This window comes from Caenorhabditis elegans, chromosome X, assembly GCF_000002985.6.
Source record: "Caenorhabditis elegans chromosome X".
NCBI lineage: Eukaryota > Metazoa > Nematoda > Chromadorea > Rhabditida > Rhabditidae > Caenorhabditis > Caenorhabditis elegans.
This window is the reverse complement of record NC_003284.9, coordinates 10,785,360-10,809,205: the sequence shown is the minus strand read 5'-3', so window position 1 is coordinate 10,809,205 and position 23,846 is coordinate 10,785,360. Positions and strand designations below refer to the sequence as shown.

Here is a 23,846-nt window from a genome sequence, read left to right as displayed (position 1 = left end):
GACGTCAATATGTTTTAGTTTTGGACAACTTGGAATTATTCCATCGTCACAGCAGGACAATGATCAAATTGTTAGAAGAGCAAGCAGTCCCACCAATTCAAATTCCTCAGAACGAGCGGGAGCAAAAAGAAAAGGAAGCAAAAAGTAAGTGTACAACTTGAACACTTTTTCCATCAGGTAATTGCGCCATGTGTCCTAAAAATCATTCTCTGCAATCGGAGTTTTTGTGGAAATCGACAAAAATGATATCAGCTGATGCATCCTGTTGTTATAATTCGATATCTCCTGTTCTCATTGTCAAAACATACTTTCAGCATATGAACCAGTACAAGTGGTTCGCGGCTCTTCTCATGGAGTGGCTCTCATCCCTCTTGATACCCTAACATTCGATCTTGATGTTATCCAACGACTCCAGCACGGAACAACAGTGATCCATTACGAACCTGATTCGGGAAGAAGCAATTTGTGTCTGCTGCGGTTAGACCCTAGTTGCGGTCAAATAAACTGGCATAAGATTTCATATTCAGTTAACAAAGATCCCAAAGAAAAGGTAAGGATAGTCATATCATTCATCCTTTAAAGTTGATTTGAAAATATTCGGTTCTGTTTCTTTCTCTCTCTCTCTCTCTCATAAGAAAAAGACAACACTCATTGGTAACATTTATAATTTCAGGATGTGCTCGCCAAAGTATCCGTTTCAAATCTGCAGCCGCTAGACTCTGGCCGAGGGGCTCCGTCACCAATGCCATCTGGAAGAACACCAGGAACTGGAGGAGTTGGAGTAGAGGAGGGAGAACTCAAATTAAGTGTTGTGAAAGGAGTCGAACTAGTTGATAGTTATGATATTGATATTGAGGTTGTAAAGCAAAACATACAGCAGTGAACTTATAAGAAAACAATTCAGGCAATTTACCGTCGTCATTCTATGGAAGAGATGTCAGTTCCTGTTAGCTGTTGGAAAGTTAGTCATGGTCAGTTGTTATCGGATAATGAGTTCATCTACTTTTTGGCCCCTCAACAAATTGCTCAATTTTGGACCAACGGGTTGCAATCTGTAAGAGATTTAACTTGACAATAACGATGTTCAATTTATGATATTTCAGGTAGTTAAAAGTCTCCAAGGACAGCAAAGGTACCCTGATCGGCGAATGTTATGGATCAAAAATGTCTACTTATCACTTTACGAGATAACGGGCGAATCAAACTGTGGACCACGGCCATTTGAAGCACTTCAGGCATTTGGTGGGCGGGTTGAGCGTTGGAAAGGCTTTGGTTTGTTTTTTGTTTTTGTGATAGTGTCAGCTTGCGCTTTGCGACTACATTTCAGAAAACTATCAAGCGCCTCTTCGACAGACAACCGAATATTATTTTAGAAGGCATACAGTGTTATCTATGTTATTTTCTGCTTCGCGTTTGCCTCTAACCTCTCTTCTTTTTGCTAATGTGTTGTAATCAAGCCGTAAAAATAAAACTGAGAGAGGTTAGATGAGCAGCAAAACCGTGCTTCTCGTTATTGCCGTGTAAATTGCTGCGAACCGCCTATTTGCAGGTGTTCTAAGTTGTCAAAGCTAAATAAAGCGCTTTTTCTGATAGCTGACTATGCAAAATGTTTCGGTAACGCTCACTCTTTTAGGGCTGAGTCAAACAAATACTAACGCAACACGACCCAATGACTCGTCGCTGTCCAGTGAGCCAGGAGGAGCTAAAAGCAGGTATGTTGGACAAAATAGAAAATTATTATGATATTCGGATTATTATTAGTCTCAATACATTACACTGTATTCCAAAATTCTGTAATATAATCGAAGTATGTACAATTTTTCAATTACCGTGCATTATAAAATTATAAAATTAAGTTAAAAAATAGAACCTAATAATTATTTCAACAATTCTTTAATCAGTTATCTGTGAAAAATTTTACGGCAAACAAATAATTTCAGACTGAAGAACCTTAAAAATGCTATGCAAAAGAAGCTTCGTGGTGCATCGCGCGAAGGAAGCAGATCTCAGTCACCTCAACCTCATTCTCCTCTTGTCCGACCACCATCAATAAAATCGCAAATATCGTCACAATCTGGTCCGCCGGGTCCGAACTCTCCAGGCTATTTGCTGAAACCACGTGGAGAACCTGCCAATAGTGATGCAGGAGACATTGATAGCATTTATACACCTCGATCAAGAACTCCAACAAGCAGCTCCTATGGAGGTTAGTGTCACGAATATTTTTAAGACAAAACGACTTTATTGTTTTATTATCTCATTTTTCGATCATTTCTCAACAACACGTCTTTATCAAAGGTGTAATTTTATGATTTTCCGGGCTGTGTTTAGTTATTCAGTTTTGACGTCATAATTACAGGGCGATCCGTTGGAGGGAGATCATGTAAATCGTGGAGATCAAGAGGAGGAGAGACACCAAATTCGGGTTCCATAAGCAGCTCGGGTCAGATGTCAATTCAAGTGTCTGGTCTGAGTGGACCATCGGGAAAAGAGTTTCAGGAAAAACCATTAACACTTGTAGAGTTCGCTGAACTTTTTCGATTGTTCAATACAAGAATGAGAAAAGATTTGAGGTACGCATATAATAGCAAATTGTATTAATAATTTTAATTTTTCATACATGTACATATAAGAAACTTTAATTGATAAGTTTCCTATATCTGTCGTTCACAAGCTGTTATTATTTTCACCTTGTTTGTCCTACGTTTCCCATCAAAAATGAATGTTACAGAGATGTGTTCAATGATGTCCTGTCTACGGCAACTACTCCTCAGCATTGTCCTAAAAGAGAACGTGATCGCCACAGTCCGAGAATGCAGTCAAGGCTGGCGAGTGTCTCCAACTCGTACAATGCAGATTTTCTGTCTAACGGTAGACAATTGAAGAAATGATTGAGAAAACATAAATTTGACGTTTTAGATTTCTTGACTCGGAATACGGCAGTAACGTCCCATCATATCAGTGAAAAGCAAAACAAAATCTACAATGCATTGGCACTTGCGAGTGTTAATAGGTGGGTTAGATGAAATGAAGAGGAGATAAAGTTTTCTTTATACATTTGTTCTAAGGAGGAAAACCTCCGGGATGTAGCTTTGAGCAATTTACATATAAATTATTCATACGATGCGACGTGTCAGTCACAATAAACACAATAAGTGAATATTTTCTCCTCGATCTAACTTTGAAAACAAATGTAGGAAATAAAACGATATTTATAAGTTATTATCACCCGCAGTAGCATTCCTAGAAAAATATTGAAAAAAAAGCTTTCAAAAACATACAACTCCATGGCGCTCTCACGCCCGTCGGTCTTTATATCAAGGTTTGTGGATATATAAATAATTCCGCAAAAAAAAAAACGGAGAAAGTCACACTGAATTTTATGATAGCAAGATGGTGGCACATCGGTTTAATCATCTTTATAAATGTTGATTCGTAAACAATTTCAGCATGGGCGGACTCATGGACACTTCCCGGTCGTCGATGCTGACGCCGCAAATGCTGCGCGCTTTTGTCAACACTCATCAGATGGAGCAGATTGACGAGCAAACGGCGATTAAGCTTATTCAGGTAACTTTTTTTTCCGAGTTTTACAACTATAAACAGCAACGTCAGAGTTAAATCATTTATTGGTTTTCAAATGTTGAAAATTAAAAGAAAAAAAACAGAAATGCAAAAAGCACACTGAAATGGTCCCGTGAAATCTGTGGTTTTCATCATTATAAGCTAATATTTTTTGAAGATATTAGAAAAGAAAATAGAAAATTGGCAATGAAGTATGAAATGATAATCATTGAATACAGCAGCATGCATCCCGTCTAGCACTCTCTTTACTGATACGCTCTTGTTGTTCATCAACTTCAGCGGCAAAGGAGACCTGAAATTTGTCAACTTTGATATAATTCGTGTCGAGTCTCAAAGTATAGCTAAGCATGTAGAAATAGAAAGCACAATAGACAAGAGAGAAAAACCAATTTGGATGGGGCATGTCTCCAACAATTTTCATTTTGATGGCGTTTCTCTCTTCTCTTCAAAAACTGGGACCCTTTGCTCCCATCAAACCCAAACCGGGAAAGAAAATTGAAGAAAGCAAAGCAAAATAGAAAGCAAAAACGTACCTTTTTCGGCATTGTTGGGGTAGCCGTCACATCGGGGTGTTGAAGGGTTGTCATCGAGGATTTGTCAGTCGGCTCGACGGCTCCGTACACCTCAACATCCTGGCTATTGGTCCACGTGGTGCTCGCTCGAACGTCGTCTTCTTCGGTTGCCGGTCGAGGCATCGCAATGAAAATGGCAGCGCAAAAAGAGATAGAGCAGTGAAGAAGAGTGGAAGAGAGTATAGGGCGTGGCTCGAGCAGCACCTTTCTTGCGGAAACTGCCTCAGTTCTTCTATATTTTTGTTTTTTTTTGCCTCAAAATTGACAGATAGAAAAGCGGAGATGTCCGGTCGGGTCTTGCGTGTTCTGCAGAACTAATGTAGCACTTGATAACGCAGTTAAAAGAATAGTAGGTTGAGCAATTCAAAAAAATCTAATCTGGGAAACGAGTAACTGGGCGAAGAGGATAAAATATGATTCAAGTATAATGTTTTTTCACGTGATACCGATCTGTTTAATTTAAAAAAATTGTTTACGTTATAAAAAAGACTCTAAGATAAATGTACTTATTATTCTCAGATATCAAAATATTTAACAATTTTTCGACTTTTTCATTCAATGGAAAGTGTTGGCTTATTTGAAAAAGAAATTGGGCAGTTAGCAATTTTTGTGGAGTGATTCAATCTTTTTCAGTGAAAATTCTGGCATTTTTCTTAGATATGAGGAGAAAAATATATACATAGAACCAGTATGAACAAGACTCTTTAAATGAGTATAGCTAACAATATGTATAAAACGTATCACTTTTTTGGCTTAAGAAAATGGAGAATCGCGCTTAGCAACATGCGTAATAAACACGTGGGAGGCGAAGTTTAAAATACACGTCAACATAAGACTAAATGTGAAAACAAGTTTTAATAGCGAAAGCTATTCTAACTCAGATAAAGCATTTATTAATGCCCTGAAAAATCAAAATATTCACAGTGTCGGGGGTTCAAAGGATGAAAACGTGCGAAAAACTAATTTGATGTAATGCGGGCATTGTGGAATGTAAATGAATCCCTGAATTATTCAAACAAGGTTTCCATCCTAGATTTTCTAAGAATAACCCACATTCTGCTTGTGGTTGAACTCAATCATATATTATTTTGTAGCCTTTCTTCTTTCAGTACTCGTGTTTGCAAAAAGTCTAGAAACTTGGATAACTTCTGTTTTTTTAACGGAAAATTACAAATTTCTGAGAAGAACAATGGTTCAATTCAAGTTTTAAATCACTTTCAGCTTATTGACCGACAAATATTGAGCATTAAAGTAGATCGAGGCGGCAAAAAAAACAAATCTCGATGAGAAAAGAAACTGAATGCTTTCAGCAGATATGTTCTAGCTTTTAGTGCTCGGTCTTGGCGTTGCCGTTCTCCAGGGAATTGCCTTCCGCTCCATTTTGTTTTAATTTATGAGGGCATCCGAATCCAACTTTTAAATGTAGTTTTTTCTCCTATGGGTTCATATAAATGAGATTTATTTGGAATTTTTGTCGATTTTCCAAAAATAAACTAGAATAGTCTTGTTTTCTTAAAAACAGAAAAAAGTGCACGTAAAAATCTTTGAAAAGCACAAAGAAAAGCAAAATGAGACGAATTCATAAAGTGCCCATTAGCAACGATTCAGCCAAAAACTTTTGCGGAAGACCCGCCCATCTCTGTACTTTTCTAGCAATTGTTGTCGCTCCGAGGTTTTGAGAATGAAACTTGAACAAAACAGAGAATTTCAAAAAGTCAAATGATGTATTATAAGGTAACAAGATTGGGTTAAATGTACTCTGATATCCGAAAAAACAAATAATATGATCTTTGTTAATTAGGACTTGTCATCATTTAATATTTTCTGAATATGAAAATGTTAATTTTATACTAACCAATTGACAAATAACAATTAGTACTGACAAAACGCTTTTTCAGGATCATGAACCTGATGGTATCTGTCGACAAAAGAATCAAATGTCATTCGAAGGATTCACTAGATTCCTTTGCGATCCTGTCAACTTTGCATTCGTACCGGAAACAATTGAACCAGATGAAGAGGACCTACGGTACCCGTTGTCTCATTATTACATCAATTCAAGTCACAACACCTATTTGACGGGACATCAACTCAAGGGACCCAGTAGCTCGGAGATGTACAGACAGGTGAGTCAGAGAAAGTTCAACGATGTAGACAAAACTACGACTAGGCATTAAATATCATATTCAAATGAAAGTGAATAACACGTTGATAATTGTCTGGCTGAAGTTTGAAAAATCATGATCTCGATGAAGAATCTTTTGAGCGAAACATCACTTGCAAAGTGCATTTTACTTTTAAGATTTTGAGCGCATGATTGGAAAATCGGAAATTACCATTCTTTGTTAATTAAAAGCTTTTTGGTGTGATTAAGTAACTAAGTTTTTACAACAAAAAAGAGACGAATAGAACCGAGAAAAGACAAAATTTGAAAACTCAGCTCGTGTAGGTTCAAAAGAAATAGAAACCTGATACTTGATGACTTGACGACTTTGAGACAAATACGAGCCGAACAAAACAAAAAAGGTAAGTAGTCGGTATATAAGTGACGAGAGAGCGTTAAGAAAAATGAAGAAAAATACTGGACGTTTTTGTTTCCGTCTTGTCTATTCCCAACACGTCTTCTTGTTTCCACCAGCAAACAAATATACGGGAGAGAGAAGAACCTGACGCAGGAAAGGCTGGTCATCAGTGTGCTGGCACAAGGGTACTGCTTCCTTTTTCGGGAGCAGGAGCGACCCCGTGCTCATTTCAGGAGGCCGTTTCAGGGTGTACGCATGTGTTTCAATGTGCATGCATTTTGGCTTTCGCAGCCAGAAAAACGTTTTCCTTTTTGGTCGCTTCTCTTTTAAAATTGGCACAAATGCTCATACATCGGTACGAGAACCTGTTTCGCCCATTCAAAGATGTGTAAATTGGAAAAAAAACAATGGAATACAAATGAATGACGCAGAATATACATTATACAAAAAAATTGATATATATATATTATATTTTTTTTTATAAACTAGGTCTTTCATTAACCCAGTTGAAGCTTCGTAAAAATGTTGAAAATTTGATGCACAATGCAACCGCATCGGTTCACGTAACTATATTATAGGATCAATTTCTGAAAAAAATCAGTTGATATTTTTAGCTTCTTCATTCCCACTTACCACTTTTTTAAAGTTTCGCATGAAAATTGTGTGAGAAACAATAATTCAATATTTCTTCATAAATATTAACACCCGCCTACACAAAGACATCAAGCCGCAAACAATGAAAATTGCACAGCACATTGCGTTTGCAGCCGTGAGAAAAATATAATTCTTTAAGGTTCTCCTCACCGGGTGTCGGTGTGTCGAGCTTGATTGTTGGGATGGAGATGACGGATTGCCATTGATTTATCATGGACACACATTGGTTAGCAAGATTGGGTTTAGACAGGTTGGTATTTATAATAACACATTAGAAGATGATTTAATGTTCTTTCCGTTTCAAAAAAAAAAACAACAACATTATTTTAGGTGGTCGAAATTATCAAAAAATCTGCATTCATAACATCGGATCTTCCTGTGATATTATCAATTGAGAATCATTGTTCCCTACAACAACAGGCGAAAATGGCACAGATGTTCAAAACAGTTCTTGGAGATTTACTAGTATCAAACTTCCTTTTTGAAGCTGATTTCTCGGACTCTCCACGTCTTCCATGCCCTCTCCAAATGAAAAATAAGATCTTGATAAAAAATAAGAAAATGATAGGTATCACTGAACATTGAAACAGTTTCATGTAAAAATTAATTCAGTCGACCCACCAACTCCATTGCCAATGATTGAACGAGGAGCTGTGCAGCGTGGTGAAACTCAATTAAATCTTCACAGAAAACAGAGTAAAAACTCCTACGAAAGCAGGTCCGTTTTTACTAGACATATTAAGTTAATTGGGTTCAGTTTACTAACGTATAATCTTAATTACAGCAATTCAAACTCCATCTTCAGATCTAGGTACTAACAAAACTATTTATTTAATTCCTCTAGATCATGCAGATTAGATCTATTCTTTTAGTTCTTTCATTCTTTCAATTGTTTTTTATTTTCCTAATTTTTCTAGAAACAAGATCTTTCTCCCCTTTTGGTTTGAAAAAAAAAACAAAACTACGGATGTCTTTTTCATTAGTTTCTGCATGCAAATTTCCATATCCAATTTTTAACATATTTTGTTTTAGTACGGTAGATGAAGTGGAAGATGACGACCTAGATGAGTTTCTTGACGATGAAGAAAATGAGGAGGATGACCAAGAAGAGGTTCAAGTCAGAAGTGAAAAAGAAGACAGTCCGAAGACATCAAAACGTGCAGAGAAATCGGCTAGAAACATCAAACAGCAAGATTCGTTATGTAGCGATCATTCGGTAGAGCAGGCAAAACCTTCCACAAGCAAGACCACATCCAAAGTAAAATCCTAATAGCTTAATTTGCAAAGAGCATTTTCAATTTTCAGACCAACGATAGAAAGACTGAAGATGAAGTACTTTACGCTCAACTTGCTCAAAATGCCATCCGAAACCAACAACCAAGAAAGAACAATACTGGAGTCCAAATAGCGCCAGAGTTGTCAGATATTGTCATTTACATGCAAGCGACAAAATTCAAAGTGAGACTTAAAACCAATAACTGAACAATCGTGGCATTTTTCAGGGATTTCCCCCAGTCGATGGCATTCAATCACCAAGGATAATGGAGGAAGGGCCAGCTTCTGCAAGTCTTTCATTTTCATCACGGGCTCGTACGCCATCAAATCTGCTGAATACACCAGCCCCTCCACGACGACAGCGAAGTAGCACTCAGTTGAGTCAAGAACTGGCTGCAGAATTTTTGGGATCAGTTAGGGCAAATGCTACAGCTACATGCTACCAGGTTACATCTCTTAATGAAAACGCTGCAAAGAAACTGATGAAAAGACATCCAGCAAAATGCGTATCTTATACTCGGGACCATGTGAGTTGCTCTAAGAATTCCAATTTTGATTTTTAAGATACCACGTGGTGTCAGAGTGTCTCATTTTGGTTTGATCTTCGTAAATCTAAAAAAAATGCGGAAGAAGAGACGCAGGGTTCTCAACTGATTTCGCATGGTTAGCAAACCTTAATGGCACAGTCTTGCACCACGTGGGATATTAAGCGTAATACTCTGGTTGCAATTTTTGTATACGTGTATTTGGGTACTTGTGTATTATAACACATTTCAAAAACTAGTTTTTTGTTTTCCAAGTGGAATAATTTTGTATTTTAAGGGTTTTATTTTATTGATGAGTGGTTATAATACAAAATTATCTGATATTTTATCCACTTTCTAAAATTGTTTATTTCAGCTGATTCGTACGTATCCAAGTGCCAAGCACTATGACTCGTCCAACTTTAACCCCATCAACTGCTGGGCTCATGGAATGCAAATGGTTGCTTTAAATTTTCAAACTCCTGATGTTATAATGGCAGTTAACCAAGCGATGTTCGAGCAATCTGGAAACTGTGGATATCAACTGAAACCACGTTGTCTTTGGGATGAATCTCATCTTTTGTACAACAAATTTTTGCCTCTCTCCAAAGACATTGCCGGCCATTCTGCTTTGTTACTAAACTTAACTGTAAGATTCAACTATCCGATGTAAAACATATACTCTCATTGATTTCAGATTATATCCGGACAGCACGTGTATCCAAACACCCATTACGCCAGTTTATATGTCGAAATTGAAGTCATCGGTATTCACAACGACTGTGTTCGTGAGAAATCAAAAGTGGTCCAGAGAAATTCTGTGAATCCAATCTGGAACCACACCACTCAACTTCGAATAGCTTGTGTTGACTTAGCATTCCTTCGCATAGCAGTATGTGATAGTGGGCAAAATGGAAGAGTCGTTGCTCACCGAGTTGTTCCTGTCAAATGCATTCGTCCGGGTTTCCGACATCTCCCACTCAGAACTCCAACTAATCTTCCGATCGACAACGCTATGATATTTTTAAGGTAGCGATCAAAAGCACATATAAACATGAAAACTTATATTACTAACACACAGAAAGCGGATTTCAGGTCCAACCATGAATTTGGTACCTCAAATGAGTAGCTTAACAGAACGTAACAATATATTCACTATCATTTATATCTTAGAAATGTGATAGTATTGCACATTCACGGAACGGTTTTACATTTTTGCAGATTTAGATAGTTCGCTTGCCTGATTCCAAAACTTGATTTCTAACAACAATTTCATTTTCAGAACAAGATTCGAGCAAGAAGAACACATCTACCTCCACGACGATGATTCAAACACCTATTGTAATCTAGAACATACGCTGGCATACCGCACAGACTTAGTACTTGAACACCAGAAAATTAAAACAATAAATAAAACACTCCGTTACAGACACCCAATTTATCTCCAACGCCAATTTTGAAGAAACAGATCTTTGTTCTTCGAATTACAGGCGCGTTTGCTGATGAAACAGCAATTACAGTGCACAGCGAGTCAGGAAGTACAGTGAAGACGGTGATGCAACAGGCGCTGCTTAACGCTGGAAAGAATGCGGATCAGGTTGAAGAGTATGTACTCATCGAAGAATCACTGCCGGCACCTTCTGGGGAAGATCCAATTGAGCAGAGAGTAAGATATTTTTTAGTTTTGTTACTAATGCATTCAACTATATAAAAAGTTCAAATCTTATACATATTTAGTAAACCGGGAGTCAGATTTAAACATCCTTAATGATAATTTACTTTAGGTACTTCCTCTGAACGAGCCTATCATGGACGCCGTGGCCTGCTGGAACGGTTCAATGCGTCGTTTTGTGTTACGAAAAAAAGGCAGTGTGAGTTATGAGGAAAAACGGCGTCAGCGCAAAACTAGCAAATCATCACGTAAACTCAACTGGGCAGCCACATTCGATGCGTCCACACTATCAGCGAATGTCTGAACAGAAACCACACTGACATCACCTCCCTCAACCCAATATATACAAACCTTTACAAATTCCATTAACTATACTTATTACAAATCGCTTCGTCATTACATGCTAATATTGTAACTGTCTACAACATGCCCTACCTCCCAATTTCTTTTTTCTTTCTTTTTCTCTAACTAGCCGACATGACTCAACGCTCAATATTGCTGGACTTTCATCGGAGTACGGGCATAGGTGAGATCTCTACTGACACGACTGATGAACAAAGCTCGACGCAGCAACGGGAATGGCTGTTCAAAATTTTTTTGTGGCTTTTGGGTGTTTTGAAACTTGAGTAAACCTATGATGCTTTGAATGCTGACCTTATTGATTATTGACAACGCATGTTTTGTATTTAGGAAGTTTCTGCACCCGCTTGAAGCAATTTAACCAAACGCAGCTTCTGTTTTCTAATATTTTGAATCAAAGTGTTTGGACTGAAATATCAAATTCTAACCGTTTGAAGTGATTGATAGGGGGATAAAATATTTTGTATTGATAATTCATTGTCTTAAATTATAGGACCCATCATCTAGAGCTTGGATCACTTCAATTATAAAATCCGGAACAAGTGGAAGCTCCACGTCAGTCTCACCAAGTCCGTTGACCAAAGATGGACACGTAAAGAGTGCATCAAGCAATCAACTTCATGGACGATCATTGGACACTGACGCTTTTGGAGAGCACCTTGAAGTGACAGAAGGCAAGTGTAAGGATACTAACAGATCGGGTCATGATAAAACTAAATGTGTGATATTTGTAGGGTTGAACCCTCGTGCAAGATCAATGGGCGACACATTTCTGGTATGTGTTCACAATGTTAGTGAAGATCAGCCTTATGCAATCCTACGTGCTGGAATCCACAGCACTGCCGCCGACATTATTCGTCAGGTGGGAAATTAAGTTTATTGATTTGACAAGTTAGCATTAAGCTTTTAACGTTGCTTTTATAATCAAACTACACAAAAACAACAATTTTATTTTGGTTTTCAGGTGTTTGTTAAAGCTCGCCGTTCAAATGTAGACGATTCCGAGTTTGTTCTTGTTGAAGAAACCTGCGATGATCCAAAACTCAATCAAGGCCAAAGTATGCTACAAGCCCTTTCGTTGGCGCGGAAAAGAAGCAATGATCGTAGGCCATTAAGATGTTTTGCACTGTATATTCACCATTTTATGTGTTTTGTGTCACAAATTTGTGTGTTTCTATTTACTAGGCTGTAGTTTTGAATACCTATGTATATCAATAGGTCAGCAAAGTGCTTTTTAAGATTTATGTGTTGCTCGGACACAAAAATATGGAAAAAATTTCCGGACTCACTTTTATACGGTAAAATGTGCAACTTCTTGGTCTATGATGCATCTTCTTTTAGCATGTTATCATTCACAAAACTTTAAATAATATAAAAACATTTCAGTGACTCCAAAGTATCCAAACAACCGCACCACAAGCCGAGTGTTAGGACAAAACGAAAATGTTTGGAAAGCACAATCGAGGTGGAAGTCAATGGGCAGATTTGTACTTGAAAACCGAAAGGACACAGTGCACGCAACCCTCGAAAAAGTGAGATCATTTATATCAAAACTGGAAGCTGCAAAAGCAAGCATGGATCCCAGACACGAGTGATGATGCACATATACTTTCCCTCCGATCAACTCGGTTTCACTCAATTATCACTATCAATACTTCTATTCCTATCACTTTCCTCAAAATTCACTTTAAACACACTTTTCCATTTCTATCCGTCTTATTGAATTATTATGTTCGATCAAGAATTCTGCATGTTTGTTTGCATAATCGTGTGTATTATTGATATACTATGTAAATCCCTATTTTTCATACAAGAAACTATGATACTGAACAAGTTCTCAATGCTAATATTATTTTCATGCCACTAACATGTCTCAATAAACATGAAATGGGTATTTATTTAACTCTACATTATCCGAATCCTCGATTTTTCTACAAAAAAACTCGTAACAAATTGGCAAAATTACATCCAAATGAAAAATGTTCTACAGGAGTTTCACGAAATGGCAAAAATCATTCGTGAGGGTATTCCAAAAAAGGACGAAACTTATTATATGATATACTACTCAGGACTGCCAGGAGAGGATATTTGAAGTTACTGGGATTAATTATGTTTTCACTATATATTTGGTTTTGTAGCTGTGGTTGGCAACTTCTTAAATTTACGGTTTCTTTGTTTGTATGAATAGTCTGTTTTTCTTTCTTTGTTTAAATTGGATTTTTTCCATCCTTGTTCACACAGTATGCAAATGGTGATGTATTCGTTGGTACCACTGAATATGAAATTTAAATTTTTTTTTAGTATAAAGTGTGAAAAATAACACAAAAACCTAGTAGCTCAAATTAAATAGTGAATAAATAAACGTAATATGTGTATATATTTAACAAAATTTAAAAAAAGCTGGAAATTTTTAGTTTTGTAAACTTATGAACAATGTATAAACATATTATTTTGTTATCGTTAAAGTAGATTAAAATTTGTAATTCTAACTGTAATTTTACAATACAAATTTTAATATTTTAAAATAACATGAAAAGTAAATTTGAAGACATTTTTTGCTGTTAATATGTATAATCTTTCTTAATTTCAAAATTTTTGACATATTTCTGCTCAACTCAATTTCAATGATCAATATGAAATGCAAAAATACTTCTTTATAAAATTAATTAGTTGTGTGAACTTAAATCTCGATTATTTGATTTTTCAGCGATTCTCCTATCGTGTTTACTAATATTTATTATTTATTACATTTACAATTGCAACCTATCGATAATAATTATGCATACATCTATCTTTTCAATTGGGGCACCAGCAATGTATAGTATGCGTTTTAGGGTAGACGTGTGGAAAGCACAACTTCTTCCTCCACCACAACGCGCAAAATAAGTTTATCCAGCGTTCGCTCAATCGGTCTTCCACGTAAATTCTCCAAGTTTGGCAAGTCGTTGACTATGGATGCTGGACCAAAGTGACCTGAATTCTACTATCTAACAACTGTTTTTTCATTTATATTTGTGTTACATGATCTTTCTTTTCAATTTTTAATAGAAATCTTATAGTGTTTATTAGTATCTGCCAAAATGTTCTATTTGTGTTTTACTTCATTTTTTATGTGATTTATTGCAAATTGCAATACTTTTTTTTTCATTTACATTTTTGTGTACATTCACATTGAAAGCTAATAAATAAGTCACGATTTTTCAACCATTTCATTTTGCCATGCAGAAAGTTTTTTTTGCTGCGTTTGTTAAAAAAACAGGTGTGCACACAAATGGGTTATTGTCTCTGTGGATGGATAGAATGAAATCTGATTCACTTATTTTATATTGAACTGGATTGAACTGGAGCTCAACTATGATGCAAATTTTTGTATTGTTGCTGGTTGTTTTTGTCAGTGTACAGTAAGTTGAATGATTTGAGAATAATGTAAATTACCGCTATGTAAACTGAGTTTTAACGTAGTTCTAAGTTATGCAATGCGTTTTTATAGCAGACTGTTTTTGGTGTTCAAAAAGTTATTTGACAAGTATTACTGAAAGCTAGTCCATCGAACATTCCAAAGTCAAAATTCAATTTGCCAGTTTAATTTTAAAACAAAAATATTTGACTTCATGTGCTTAAATTGAAGAAATAAAAAAAATTTTAACCAACATATTGTTTACTAGATAGCACATTCATAAAGGAAAACCAGACTGTTTTGTTATAACTGTTTTCTTTGGTGTTAAAATTTTATTGCACATTTTTTTAGAACAAACATATTTTTTTATTACACAGTTTTGAATATATTATATTATAAGTAAGAATTGAAGTTTATTAGAACGTTTTAATTTCAGAAGCCAAATCCACATTGCTGACGATAACTATTTTCTCGAAAGACAACGAGTGAAACGTGATGGTAAATTTATGTCGCATAAACTTTTTATTCCTTTCCTTTTCCCAATTTTCCGTTTTCTCCGTAAAACTATGGTAAATTATGTCTGTGTTCTGGTTGATAAGGAAATCATTAAGCTTTCTTCTCCTTTTGTAACTAAATTTGATCTTTACTCCATCTGATTTCGTTACAGCTGCTAGTACTACGTGCCCAAATGGAATGTCCGTGGCTACTCGTAACGTATTTGACAAGACAGTTGCTAGTGGAAAGGTTTTTTGGAACATAAATCTTCAGTTTTATTTTCATTTATAGACATGGGATTGCACTTTGGAGAGTAAGGCTCAGGCAGTGATCAAAGAGTGTTTGTTGGATAACGGTGGTGTCACTAATGGAACATTGAAACTAAGTTTCCCAGTGACTGGTAGTACAACACCAGAAGCAACTATTCAACAATTTCAAACAGCTCTTCAACTTGCATCCAGCAATTCGAATAGCAAGTCACAAGTACTAACAAAATGTTTATAACCCGTCCAAACTGTTATTTATAGATTACTGAATCGATTGGATGCTCTTATGCGCAGTGTCAAAGTAGACTCGACATTCTTTGTCTCTTCAGGTAAACATATAAAGTCAAAAATGTAGATTTAAATGTGAAACTCAACACTTTGAACACGGGTCTCAGAATTACAAAAACTAATAAAACTAAAAGACTAGTAAACGAAAAACCGTATAACTAGAGAAAGTGCTAGACTGTGATAGATTGTTACAAGTTTCAAAAAATATATGGGTTATGTTAAAAACGTTAGACTGTTTCCAAAAGGCAATATCCAAAGGAATTCCAAAAATCTTACGGTGCGCTCAAAACCCGTAAAAACATTTTTTTTTGTGAAAACTTACTTATATAAAATTTTTTAGGGTTCTCGAGTAGAAAAAATATACACTGAATAAATTTTAGTTTTCGTTTATAAAGGCTTTTATGACGACGAATGGCTAAATTTTTTGGAGAAATACATAGTCTCATAATCTTTTGAATAAAATCGGTGTCGTTTAGCAGTGTAATATTTTTGACCTTATTAGAAATGTATTAAACATGTTATTACAAAAACCTTTAAAAAATTCTGATATACAAAATTTCAATTTTCAGCCACTCGTCCACTGTACCTCCACTTCCATAAATATTGCACCACAAATTTCTTGATTTAACTTTTCGCATGACCTTGATTAAATTAAACTCATATTGGAATCAATTCAAATAAAGAACACTTATCAAATCAAACTTATTTGGGTTCCAGAACACTCTGTCACCTGGAAACCGAAATTGATGATCTGATCGAAATCACGAGTAAAAGCGAAAACAAAACATTTCGATTTCAACTTCCTCTTGACAACCGCATCCCCACAGTCTTTTCTTGACAGCAACCAGACGATTCCTGTCAACGTCGCAACCCCAAATTTGCATGGCATTGACAGATAATAAAATAGTGAGAAGGGGTTTATTGTGGCAGAAGACGTGAATGGGGAAAAAAAGAAACATAACAAACATATAAAGCGCTTCATAAAGGGAGGAAACTACCGTGTGTATTATTATATGCCGACACCAATTTTTAGGTTTCACTTTTGCGGTTTCTCACACTCATGACCTCTGCAACTTCTACTTCAGGTACTGTTTTGAACGAATTAGCATAAAATTCCAGAGAGGAGCGACGCCCTTTCAGAACAAAGGACAAACCTATCAAAACCAATAAATTATTACAGTAACGGTGTACAATTTGATATATAGTATAGTTGTTGTATCAGTGGTAGGCAAGCTTGATTCGTTTGACTTTTGAACTTTCTCCTTATTTTGTTCCAAATTTTCAATTCATTATATCACTGTGTTCAAAACTTTTCGAAACTTTCGCTTTCAGTGTTTTGTGTTTGCCCTTCTATTTCAACTTTTACAGTTTGAAAGTCGCATCAATAATTCGTAGACACTTTCTTTTTCCTCTCTCTTTTTTCTGGAGAGTACGTAATAAACTGGTAACTTTGAGGGGCGGAGCTTAGTCTCGACTTCGGTCTTCATAAATAAATTTCAGCCGCGGCGCCTCCCGCATCGAATTTGTGGATTCAAATACAAGGTACCCGTCATGCTCTTTGCTTGCTGATGACTATTATGAACGTGGTCCTTTCCGCTGTCACTCTTTTTCTTATTTTTCGATATGCGCAGGTATGTTTTCATTGGCTCAATTTTTTAATTGAAATTTTTTAGACTGTGAATATAGAAGGCAGTGGAGGAAATGATGAGCTTCTTGAGCAGAACGTGTGGAACGATGTAGACGACAAGGTTGTAGAAGCACTTGGTGGTCTTGATGATGGTTTGTTGATTTTCAATGCCTTGTTCCTTTTATCTCATTGACCGTGTATGTGTTCGTTTTAGAACTGCTAACCGAACATGTGTGTAACAAATCAACGATCACTCAGCTACAGCAGGAGATCATCTTGACAACCCACAATGAATTACGAAGATCATTGGCTTTCGGAAAGCAAAGAAACAAGAGAGGTCTCATGAACGGTGCGAGAAATATGTATAAACTGGTTAGTTTGTACTTTTGAGATAACATTGAGAATATTAGAACGGGATATTATATTGTTAATTACTTAAGTGTGATTAAATGCTTCAAACAATAGAGTCTTTTTGAAGTTTCAAACTAATTATTGATTCCAATACCAACATTTTCAAAAAAGTTGATCAACTTATTGTTCACAGCCATTGAACATATTAGCAATCTGACATTTGAGATATTCTACTAACCTATCAGATACTTTTCTAAAAACAAACAACCACCTTAATACTAGAAATATCTTTTCAAGTTTAACTTGTCATCAAACATACAATTTTAGGATTGGGATTGTGAACTGGCATCACTTGCAGCCAATTGGTCAACCTCCTGCCCTCAGCACTTTATGCCGCAATCGGTACTTGGCTCCAACGCTCAGCTTTTTAAGCGGTGACTAGTTTTCACATAGTCAAAACATTATTTGTTTGTTTTCAGTTTCTATTTTTATTTTGATGGGCACGACTCTACTGTACATATGCGAAACGCGATGAAGTATTGGTGGCAGCAAGGTGAAGAAAAAGGCAATGAGGATCAGAAAAATAGATTCTATGCCAGACGAAATTATTTTGGATGGGCAAACGTGAGTGTATTTGATATAGACCTATTAATGAAGTTGTGAAAATTTCAGATGGCAAAAGGAAAAACATATCGAGTTGGATGCTCGTATATTATGTGCGGCGACGGTGAATCTGCACTTTTCACTTGTCTTTATAACGAAAAGTGAGTTTATAAGTGATATTTTCTAGCTTCCGGTTTAAAAATAACTTGCGCAATAATACATTAATTTTGAAACACCAGTTTTATTGATTCTAGCAGTGAAAATAGAACATATACATAGTTTTTAGATTAATTTGTCATTTCCAATTCCGCTAGTTTTTACTCTGATTTTAAATATTCTCAACTCATATATTTTCGAGCCCAATGCGAAAAAGAAATGATTTACGAAAATGGAAAACCCTGCTGTGAGGATAAAGACTGTTTCACATATCCAGGATCAAAATGTTTAGTACCTGAAGGATTATGTCAAGCACCTTCTATGGTAAAGGATGATGGAGGAAGTTTCCAATGTGATAACTCCCTTGTGTCAGATGTCACCCGCAATTTCACTTTGGAGCAACACAATTTTTATAGGTATTATACAAAAAAATAGTTTAACTTTTCACGTCAACTGTTTAGATCTCGTCTTGCAAAAGGTTTTGAATGGAATGGAGAAACAAACACTTCCCAGCCAAAGGCTAGTCAAATGATCAAAATGGAGTATGACTGCATGTTGGAACGGTTTGCACAAAACTGGGCAAATAATTGCGTTTTTGCACACTCGGCACATTACGAAAGACCGAATCAGGGTCAGAATCTCTACATGAGTTCTTTCTCAAACCCTGATCCTAGAAGCCTTATACATACGGTAACTGTTCCTTTGATCTTCCATAAATATAATATTATCAATGTTGTCATCATCCATCAAAAAACTGTTTAAGGCCGTCGAGAAGTGGTGGCAGGAATTGGAGGAGTTCGGTACTCCAATTGATAACGTTCTGACACCCGAATTGTGGGATTTGAAAGGGAAAGCGATAGGACATTACACTCAGGTATCAAACCAATGGTCAATTTGATAAGGTAGTAGTAGAGGTTCAGATGGCCTGGGATCGTACTTACCGTCTTGGTTGTGGAATCGCAAACTGTCCGAAGATGTCGTACGTGGTTTGTCACTATGGGCCAGCGTAAGTTTGATTGATAGTTTGAGACGTTTGGGGAAGATTGTTTCAAATTTCAGAGGCAACAGAAAGAACAATAAAATCTATGAAATCGGGGATCCTTGCGAAGTCGATGATGATTGCCCGATTGGAACAGATTGTGAAAAGACAACTTCTTTATGTGTGATCTCAAAATAATTTTATTATTTGTATAAGTGTATAGAAGAAATTAGTGGGTTGAAAGCTTAATAAAGATCTGATAGCGATAATTGATAACAATACAAGTTAGTTCAGAGAAATTGGTAAATGCTAAACAAATGACGATGGTTTATTTTTTGAGACATGGGTCCTCCACGTATTCATGTCGAAGCTCAATAGATCGGCTGAACGATTGACCCTGAAATTAAAGAACTATTGAAAATGAAAGGAAATTGCAAGTATGTACAATAAGAATAAAATTAAAATATTGGGAAAAATATCATGCATAATTTTAAATAGAACTATTAGAAAATAAAAATTTCTTTAAAAGTGCAAAAAGTTTAAAGATGCACTTACGCTATTTGTTTCAAATGTTTTCAATTTTTTTTGTATTTTTAAGCTACTAGTACTTTTTAAATATATAACGGTTTCCTTAAAATGTTTATAAAAGACAACACGCAAAAATTTTCAAAATTTTCAGAACTTGTCGTTTATTTGCCAAGCTTAAGTAACATTTTGGAAGTTATGAAAAAACCCGGACGTAGTGCTATGAAAAATGACAAAGCCCACACCTAAGCGATCACATACCATTGTTTAATTTTTAATCTTTAAAAAAGTATATACAGAATGTAGTCACAGATAAAATATATGCATTACCTGTGTTAAAACTGGATAGTGCACACATGGATCCTTCTTTTCAACCTTTTCAGAAGATGAGACAGTTCGAGTTTTCTCGCCCTCCTCTCTTCTTTTAATTTCCTCCTCTCGTCGTTTCAGGGCTTCTTGACGTTCCTGTTCTCTTCTGTGATATTCCTCCATTCTTCTTTTGTGTTCGTCTTCTTGCTCTCTTCTTCTTTGCTCTTGAAGTTTTGCTTCTTCTTCCCGCTTTCGTTCTTCCTCGGCTCTTCGTTCAGACTCCAATCGACGTTCTGAATTGTGAGTCACTTGAATCAAACATTTTGAGTCTATTTTTAGATGCCTACCTTCTTCTCTACGTTCTAACTCAATTCTTTGTTGCTCTTCTTCTTGACGTCTGATTTCTTCTATGCGTTTCTTTTCTTCTTCAATGCGACGGATTTCTTCCAATCTAAGACTTTCTTCCTCTAGCCTTCTGATTTCATCCAACCTTTTTTGTTCTTCTGAAATTGAGAATAACTGACAAAAAGTCTCTTTATTTTACCTTCAAGTCTAAATCGCTCCTCTTCGATTCTTCTTTCTTCATCTGAAACTTCGTGATGTTCTTGGTGATCAACATGATGCTCTTCATTATCTTTGGTAATGTGTTCAGAACTTGATGCCATCTGCTCATCTCCTTCTGTTGGCTCAACTACAGGCTCTTCTACTTCCACTGGTTCTTCGTCTGTTGGCAATACAGTTTCGTGAACTTTCGTTTCAAAAACAGTCTGAATTTGCTATTTCAATTTCAGTAATTTTGGTCAAGCTAACTTTCTCGTAAAAAGCTTTATACTGCACATAAATTGGAATGCACTGACGGATTCGCTCTTCCATGTTTGTCTCAATGTAGATTCGTTTTTCGTATTTTTGAACAGGAGCGTCTGAAAACAAACAAATACGTTTTTGCAGTTTTCAAATCTTGAATACCTGCTGTAAGAAGTTCGATATCCCCCAAATGATACACATGCTTGGCTTTTGCTCCTTCAGTAATGTACTCTGCTGGGATCATTTTTGAGAAAACTCTCTGAAATCATTCATTAAATGTACATCATTCAATAACTAAACTACCTTTTCATTCAGTCCTTCGTAACCACAGTTGTGTTCAATAAAGACATATGGCTCGATCGCAGTGAACTGAAAATATCACAATTCCATTATTAGGAAAAATAAAATAAAAACCTCTTCGGTTGATCCCTTGACACAAAAAACTCCTCTATGATCTGCAACTACAGACCCAAGAAGATCATCACTGTCGAATACTGGAAAAGTTTTCAAACTTTAAATTAAATTTAAATTAACGAATAAACGTACTTGAGTCTTCATCGTAAAGTTGCACAAATGTACCAGGTTGTCTATGCCCGCGACAATTAACAATTCCTTTTACAGTAACTGCTTGTTGAGAAGAGAATACAATTGGAATAAAAATAGAAAACCACACAAAGCTGAAAATCTTCGCCATCGTGGGAAGTGTTGAAAGCACGAATGGCACTGTTTCAGAATCTTTGCAGGAGTGAGCGTGAGGGAGAAGGGAGGAGCAAGACGATGACTAATTGAAATTTTGCTTCCTATACAGTTGTTTTGTTTCGCCAACCAAATCACGACATTTTCGATATAAGGCTCGACGAAAAGTGTACAGTTTTTGTTTTCTTTCGCATCTTTTTAAAAATGTCTAAGGGAATAACGATGTTGAATCATACGTATTCGTATAGATATACGTAGTTGTGATGAAATAAGAAACAAGCTGAGAAAATATTTCGAGGTTCTGAGGCAAAACAAGGGAAAAGGTATTGAGCTTTCATTGGAAACAAAACTAAGATACAGTAAAATTGCAACTTTCATTGGAAAAAAATTTAATTATTGTTATTGAAAACCAAGGTAGCTTCAGGCATTCAAAAAATGTTTGAGCTTTATTCAGGATTTCAAAAAAGAACCTATATACAGCTAGAACGAGGACCTTTGAAATCTGTCGCTGCTGGAACAGTAGCAAAGGAAAGTCGCTTTAAAATGGATGACATTTGATCTATTGATTTGTTGATGTTATGTGACGAGTGCAAGAGAGTGACTTCTAGCATTTGAGCCTGCAGGATGACGTAGAAAAACACAACCGTCTCTCCGCCCTGTCCTTACAATTACACGTGGAGTAAGTATGTGTTATTTCGATTTCGTCTTCAAAAAATGTGGGACTTGAAACGCAGACATCTCATCTGATTTCGAATGGTTAAGAGCGTGCTGACAACACAATTTTTCTGCAAATACTTCCCGCATTTTTTGTAGATCAAACTGTGAGACAGCCTGACACCACGTGCAATTGAGAGAGCTTAACAGAGCGATATCGTCTCACAACAACTCTCTCTCTCTCCGTCATTAATCAAAGTTTGTAAACAAAAATTCTCAAGTACATATTAAAAACATGACAGTGTCGAAAAGCCCACTGTGCTCGAATTTAAAACTTCAAACTGTCATTCGGAATTCGGACACATCCCCGATCATTCCAATCCGTCCATCCATTCATCCATTCCGATAATTCTTCGTCATCATCGGCGTCTTCACAGAACTTTCGGTTTTTTTTCTTTTTGGAATTCTGAAGGTTTTGGAAAATTTGGGAATATTGGAATTTTGAAAATTTTCCGGAAATTTGAAATTCCTTTTTTTGAAAACATAAATTCAATCATTTTGAGTGAGGTCAGATGGGTTGATTGAAAATTATTTGTTTCAAAAAATTCGTTTAAAACCAGAAAATTTTAAAAATATTTCTAATTTTCTGCAAATTTGGAATACAACACTATTTTCGTTACAAAAATCATGTGACTTGACGATTAAACAATTACAACTACAATAAAATATAATTACGACTACATGAAAGACACTTTTTACAATTCGGATTTTTTCTGAAAAATGGGTCGCGCGCAGCCCATCTCAACTATCTCTAACAAACTTTACATGTATGTGATTTCAAAATTGTTTCAGAAAAGCAGAATTCATGTTAACTGTATAAAAAAACGTCAGTTTCGATGATTTGATTATTCAATACTACTAGAACAAATATTGTAAATGAATACGCAATAAAAATGGTAACGTCGCCGAAGAAAAATATCGGCATCATGCAATGTTGATTACTGTAAACTTTGTTTTCTGTGATATCCCAGCTTTCTAAAAACATAACTAACTATAAGTTCAAGTTTGGACAAGCTATAGAGAAATACATGTAAACTAATTGACAGCTATACTTTTTGAAAAACAATGGAGTAGCGCCAGTGGGGAAATTGTTAAAAACCACTCCTTATGTGGTCCCAAAATGGTCAAATATCATGATAAAACTTTTCAAAAAATTTTTGAAATTTTTTTATTTACCGTCAAAAAATGGCAATTACTCAGTTTTTGCCACTCATAATTTTGAAAGTCGACCAAAAAAAAAATTTTTTTTCGACATTTTTTAATGTTTTAATGTTGTCTTAATTATTTGTATTAAATCATTGTAGGGGTCGAAACATGCGACAATTCTTTAAACTTCCTCGTATTTTTCAAAATTTTGGCAATTTGTCAAAAATTTGACCGGAAATTATGAAAAATCTAATTTTTTTTTGAGTGTTTCATTATGATATTCGGTTGTTTTGAATCATTATAAGTGCATAGAGACAAAATACCCA

The 23,846-nt window shown here is 35.8% G+C and overlaps 5 protein-coding genes and 2 non-coding genes across 20 annotated transcripts in view; 3 read left to right on the top strand and 4 right to left on the bottom strand.

The window, feature by feature from the left end:
- The window catches only part of plc-1, a gene marked incomplete at both ends in the record, with an annotated part of 43,794 nt that extends 29,445 nt beyond the window's left edge, over window positions 1–14,349 (top strand). For 8 of the 12 annotated variants that reach the window (NM_001373489.2, NM_001129669.4, NM_001373491.2 and 5 more), the window contains 27 exons: window positions 19–144; window positions 315–550; window positions 674–856; window positions 905–1,054; window positions 1,104–1,242; window positions 1,634–1,712; window positions 1,941–2,206; window positions 2,360–2,573; window positions 2,732–2,871; window positions 2,920–3,013; window positions 3,450–3,570; window positions 6,056–6,283; window positions 7,473–7,583; window positions 7,664–7,901; window positions 7,946–8,051; window positions 8,366–8,591; window positions 8,639–8,791; window positions 8,836–9,135; window positions 9,509–9,781; window positions 9,830–10,161; window positions 10,415–10,511; window positions 10,562–10,798; window positions 10,917–11,003; window positions 11,658–11,838; window positions 11,899–12,026; window positions 12,129–12,222; window positions 12,551–12,759. In NM_001373489.2, the coding sequence (NP_001360637.1) occupies window positions 19–144; window positions 315–550; window positions 674–856; window positions 905–1,054; window positions 1,104–1,242; window positions 1,634–1,712; window positions 1,941–2,206; window positions 2,360–2,573; window positions 2,732–2,871; window positions 2,920–3,013; window positions 3,450–3,570; window positions 6,056–6,283; window positions 7,473–7,583; window positions 7,664–7,901; window positions 7,946–8,051; window positions 8,366–8,591; window positions 8,639–8,791; window positions 8,836–9,135; window positions 9,509–9,781; window positions 9,830–10,161; window positions 10,415–10,511; window positions 10,562–10,798; window positions 10,917–11,003; window positions 11,658–11,838; window positions 11,899–12,026; window positions 12,129–12,222; window positions 12,551–12,759 (4,748 nt within the window). Of the gene's footprint in view, window positions 1–18; window positions 145–314; window positions 551–673; window positions 857–904; window positions 1,055–1,103; window positions 1,273–1,633; window positions 1,713–1,940; window positions 2,207–2,359; window positions 2,574–2,731; window positions 2,872–2,919; window positions 3,014–3,449; window positions 3,571–6,055; window positions 6,284–7,472; window positions 7,584–7,663; window positions 7,902–7,945; window positions 8,052–8,365; window positions 8,592–8,638; window positions 8,792–8,835; window positions 9,136–9,508; window positions 9,782–9,829; window positions 10,162–10,414; window positions 10,512–10,561; window positions 10,799–10,916; window positions 11,004–11,657; window positions 11,845–11,898; window positions 12,027–12,128; window positions 12,268–12,550; window positions 13,062–13,154; window positions 13,460–13,998 lie in introns of those variants that run through there. The other 4 variants (NM_001029448.6, NM_001029446.3, NM_077404.6 and 1 more) reach the window with 4 other exon arrangements.
- F31B12.4 (uncharacterized protein) lies at window positions 3,611–4,465 on the bottom strand. Its single transcript, NM_001029449.3, has 2 exons — window positions 4,119–4,465; window positions 3,611–3,877 (listed from the first exon to the last, which is right to left on the bottom strand). Exons 1-2 carry the CDS (start codon window positions 4,278–4,280, stop codon window positions 3,791–3,793), a joined length of 249 nt encoding a protein of 82 aa, NP_001024620.1. The 5' UTR covers window positions 4,281–4,465; the 3' UTR covers window positions 3,611–3,790.
- On the bottom strand, window positions 8,067–8,205 carry F31B12.5. Its single transcript, NR_072037.1, has one exon. It is a non-coding gene; the product is annotated as an Unclassified non-coding RNA F31B12.5 (non-coding RNA).
- 21ur-13421 lies at window positions 13,497–13,517 on the bottom strand. Its single transcript, NR_072036.1, has one exon.
- A 109-nt stretch (window positions 14,350–14,458) lies between the features above and the next one.
- T05A10.6 (DUF19 domain-containing protein) lies at window positions 14,459–16,308 on the top strand. The gene is made up of 6 exons (NM_077403.6): window positions 14,459–14,565; window positions 14,998–15,059; window positions 15,229–15,305; window positions 15,348–15,539; window positions 15,584–15,651; window positions 16,180–16,308. The coding sequence occupies exons 1-6, from the start codon at window positions 14,519–14,521 to the stop codon at window positions 16,208–16,210; spliced, it is 477 nt and encodes a 158-aa protein (NP_509804.2). The 5' UTR covers window positions 14,459–14,518; the 3' UTR covers window positions 16,211–16,308.
- A 362-nt stretch (window positions 16,309–16,670) lies between these two features.
- vap-2 (SCP domain-containing protein) lies at window positions 16,671–19,595 on the top strand (the record flags this gene model as incomplete). Of its 3 annotated transcripts, NM_001313448.4 has the most annotated exons (12): window positions 16,671–16,695; window positions 17,111–17,241; window positions 17,284–17,389; window positions 17,452–17,609; window positions 17,916–18,022; window positions 18,068–18,212; window positions 18,261–18,352; window positions 18,548–18,763; window positions 18,809–19,037; window positions 19,111–19,221; window positions 19,268–19,353; window positions 19,407–19,524. In NM_001313448.4, the coding sequence occupies 12 exons, from the start codon at window positions 16,671–16,673 to the stop codon at window positions 19,522–19,524; spliced, it is 1,524 nt and encodes a 507-aa protein (NP_001300377.1). The 3 variants fall into 3 exon arrangements, with proteins under 3 accessions (NP_001300377.1, NP_509802.2, NP_001300378.1); NM_077401.7 differs by lacking the exon at window positions 16,671–16,695 and having other exon boundaries at window positions 17,188–17,241; window positions 19,407–19,595; NM_001313449.4 differs by lacking the exons at window positions 16,671–16,695; window positions 17,111–17,241; window positions 17,284–17,389 and having other exon boundaries at window positions 17,580–17,609.
- On the bottom strand, window positions 19,506–21,703 carry ttr-14 (Transthyretin-like family protein). Its single transcript, NM_077400.6, has 9 exons — window positions 21,511–21,703; window positions 21,379–21,458; window positions 21,268–21,333; window positions 21,127–21,223; window positions 20,971–21,080; window positions 20,705–20,927; window positions 20,508–20,663; window positions 20,182–20,453; window positions 19,506–19,723 (listed from the first exon to the last, which is right to left on the bottom strand). The coding sequence occupies exons 1-9, from the start codon at window positions 21,656–21,658 to the stop codon at window positions 19,655–19,657; spliced, it is 1,221 nt and encodes a 406-aa protein (NP_509801.1). The 5' UTR covers window positions 21,659–21,703; the 3' UTR covers window positions 19,506–19,654.
- Between the last annotated feature and the right edge of the window lie 2,143 nt (window positions 21,704–23,846).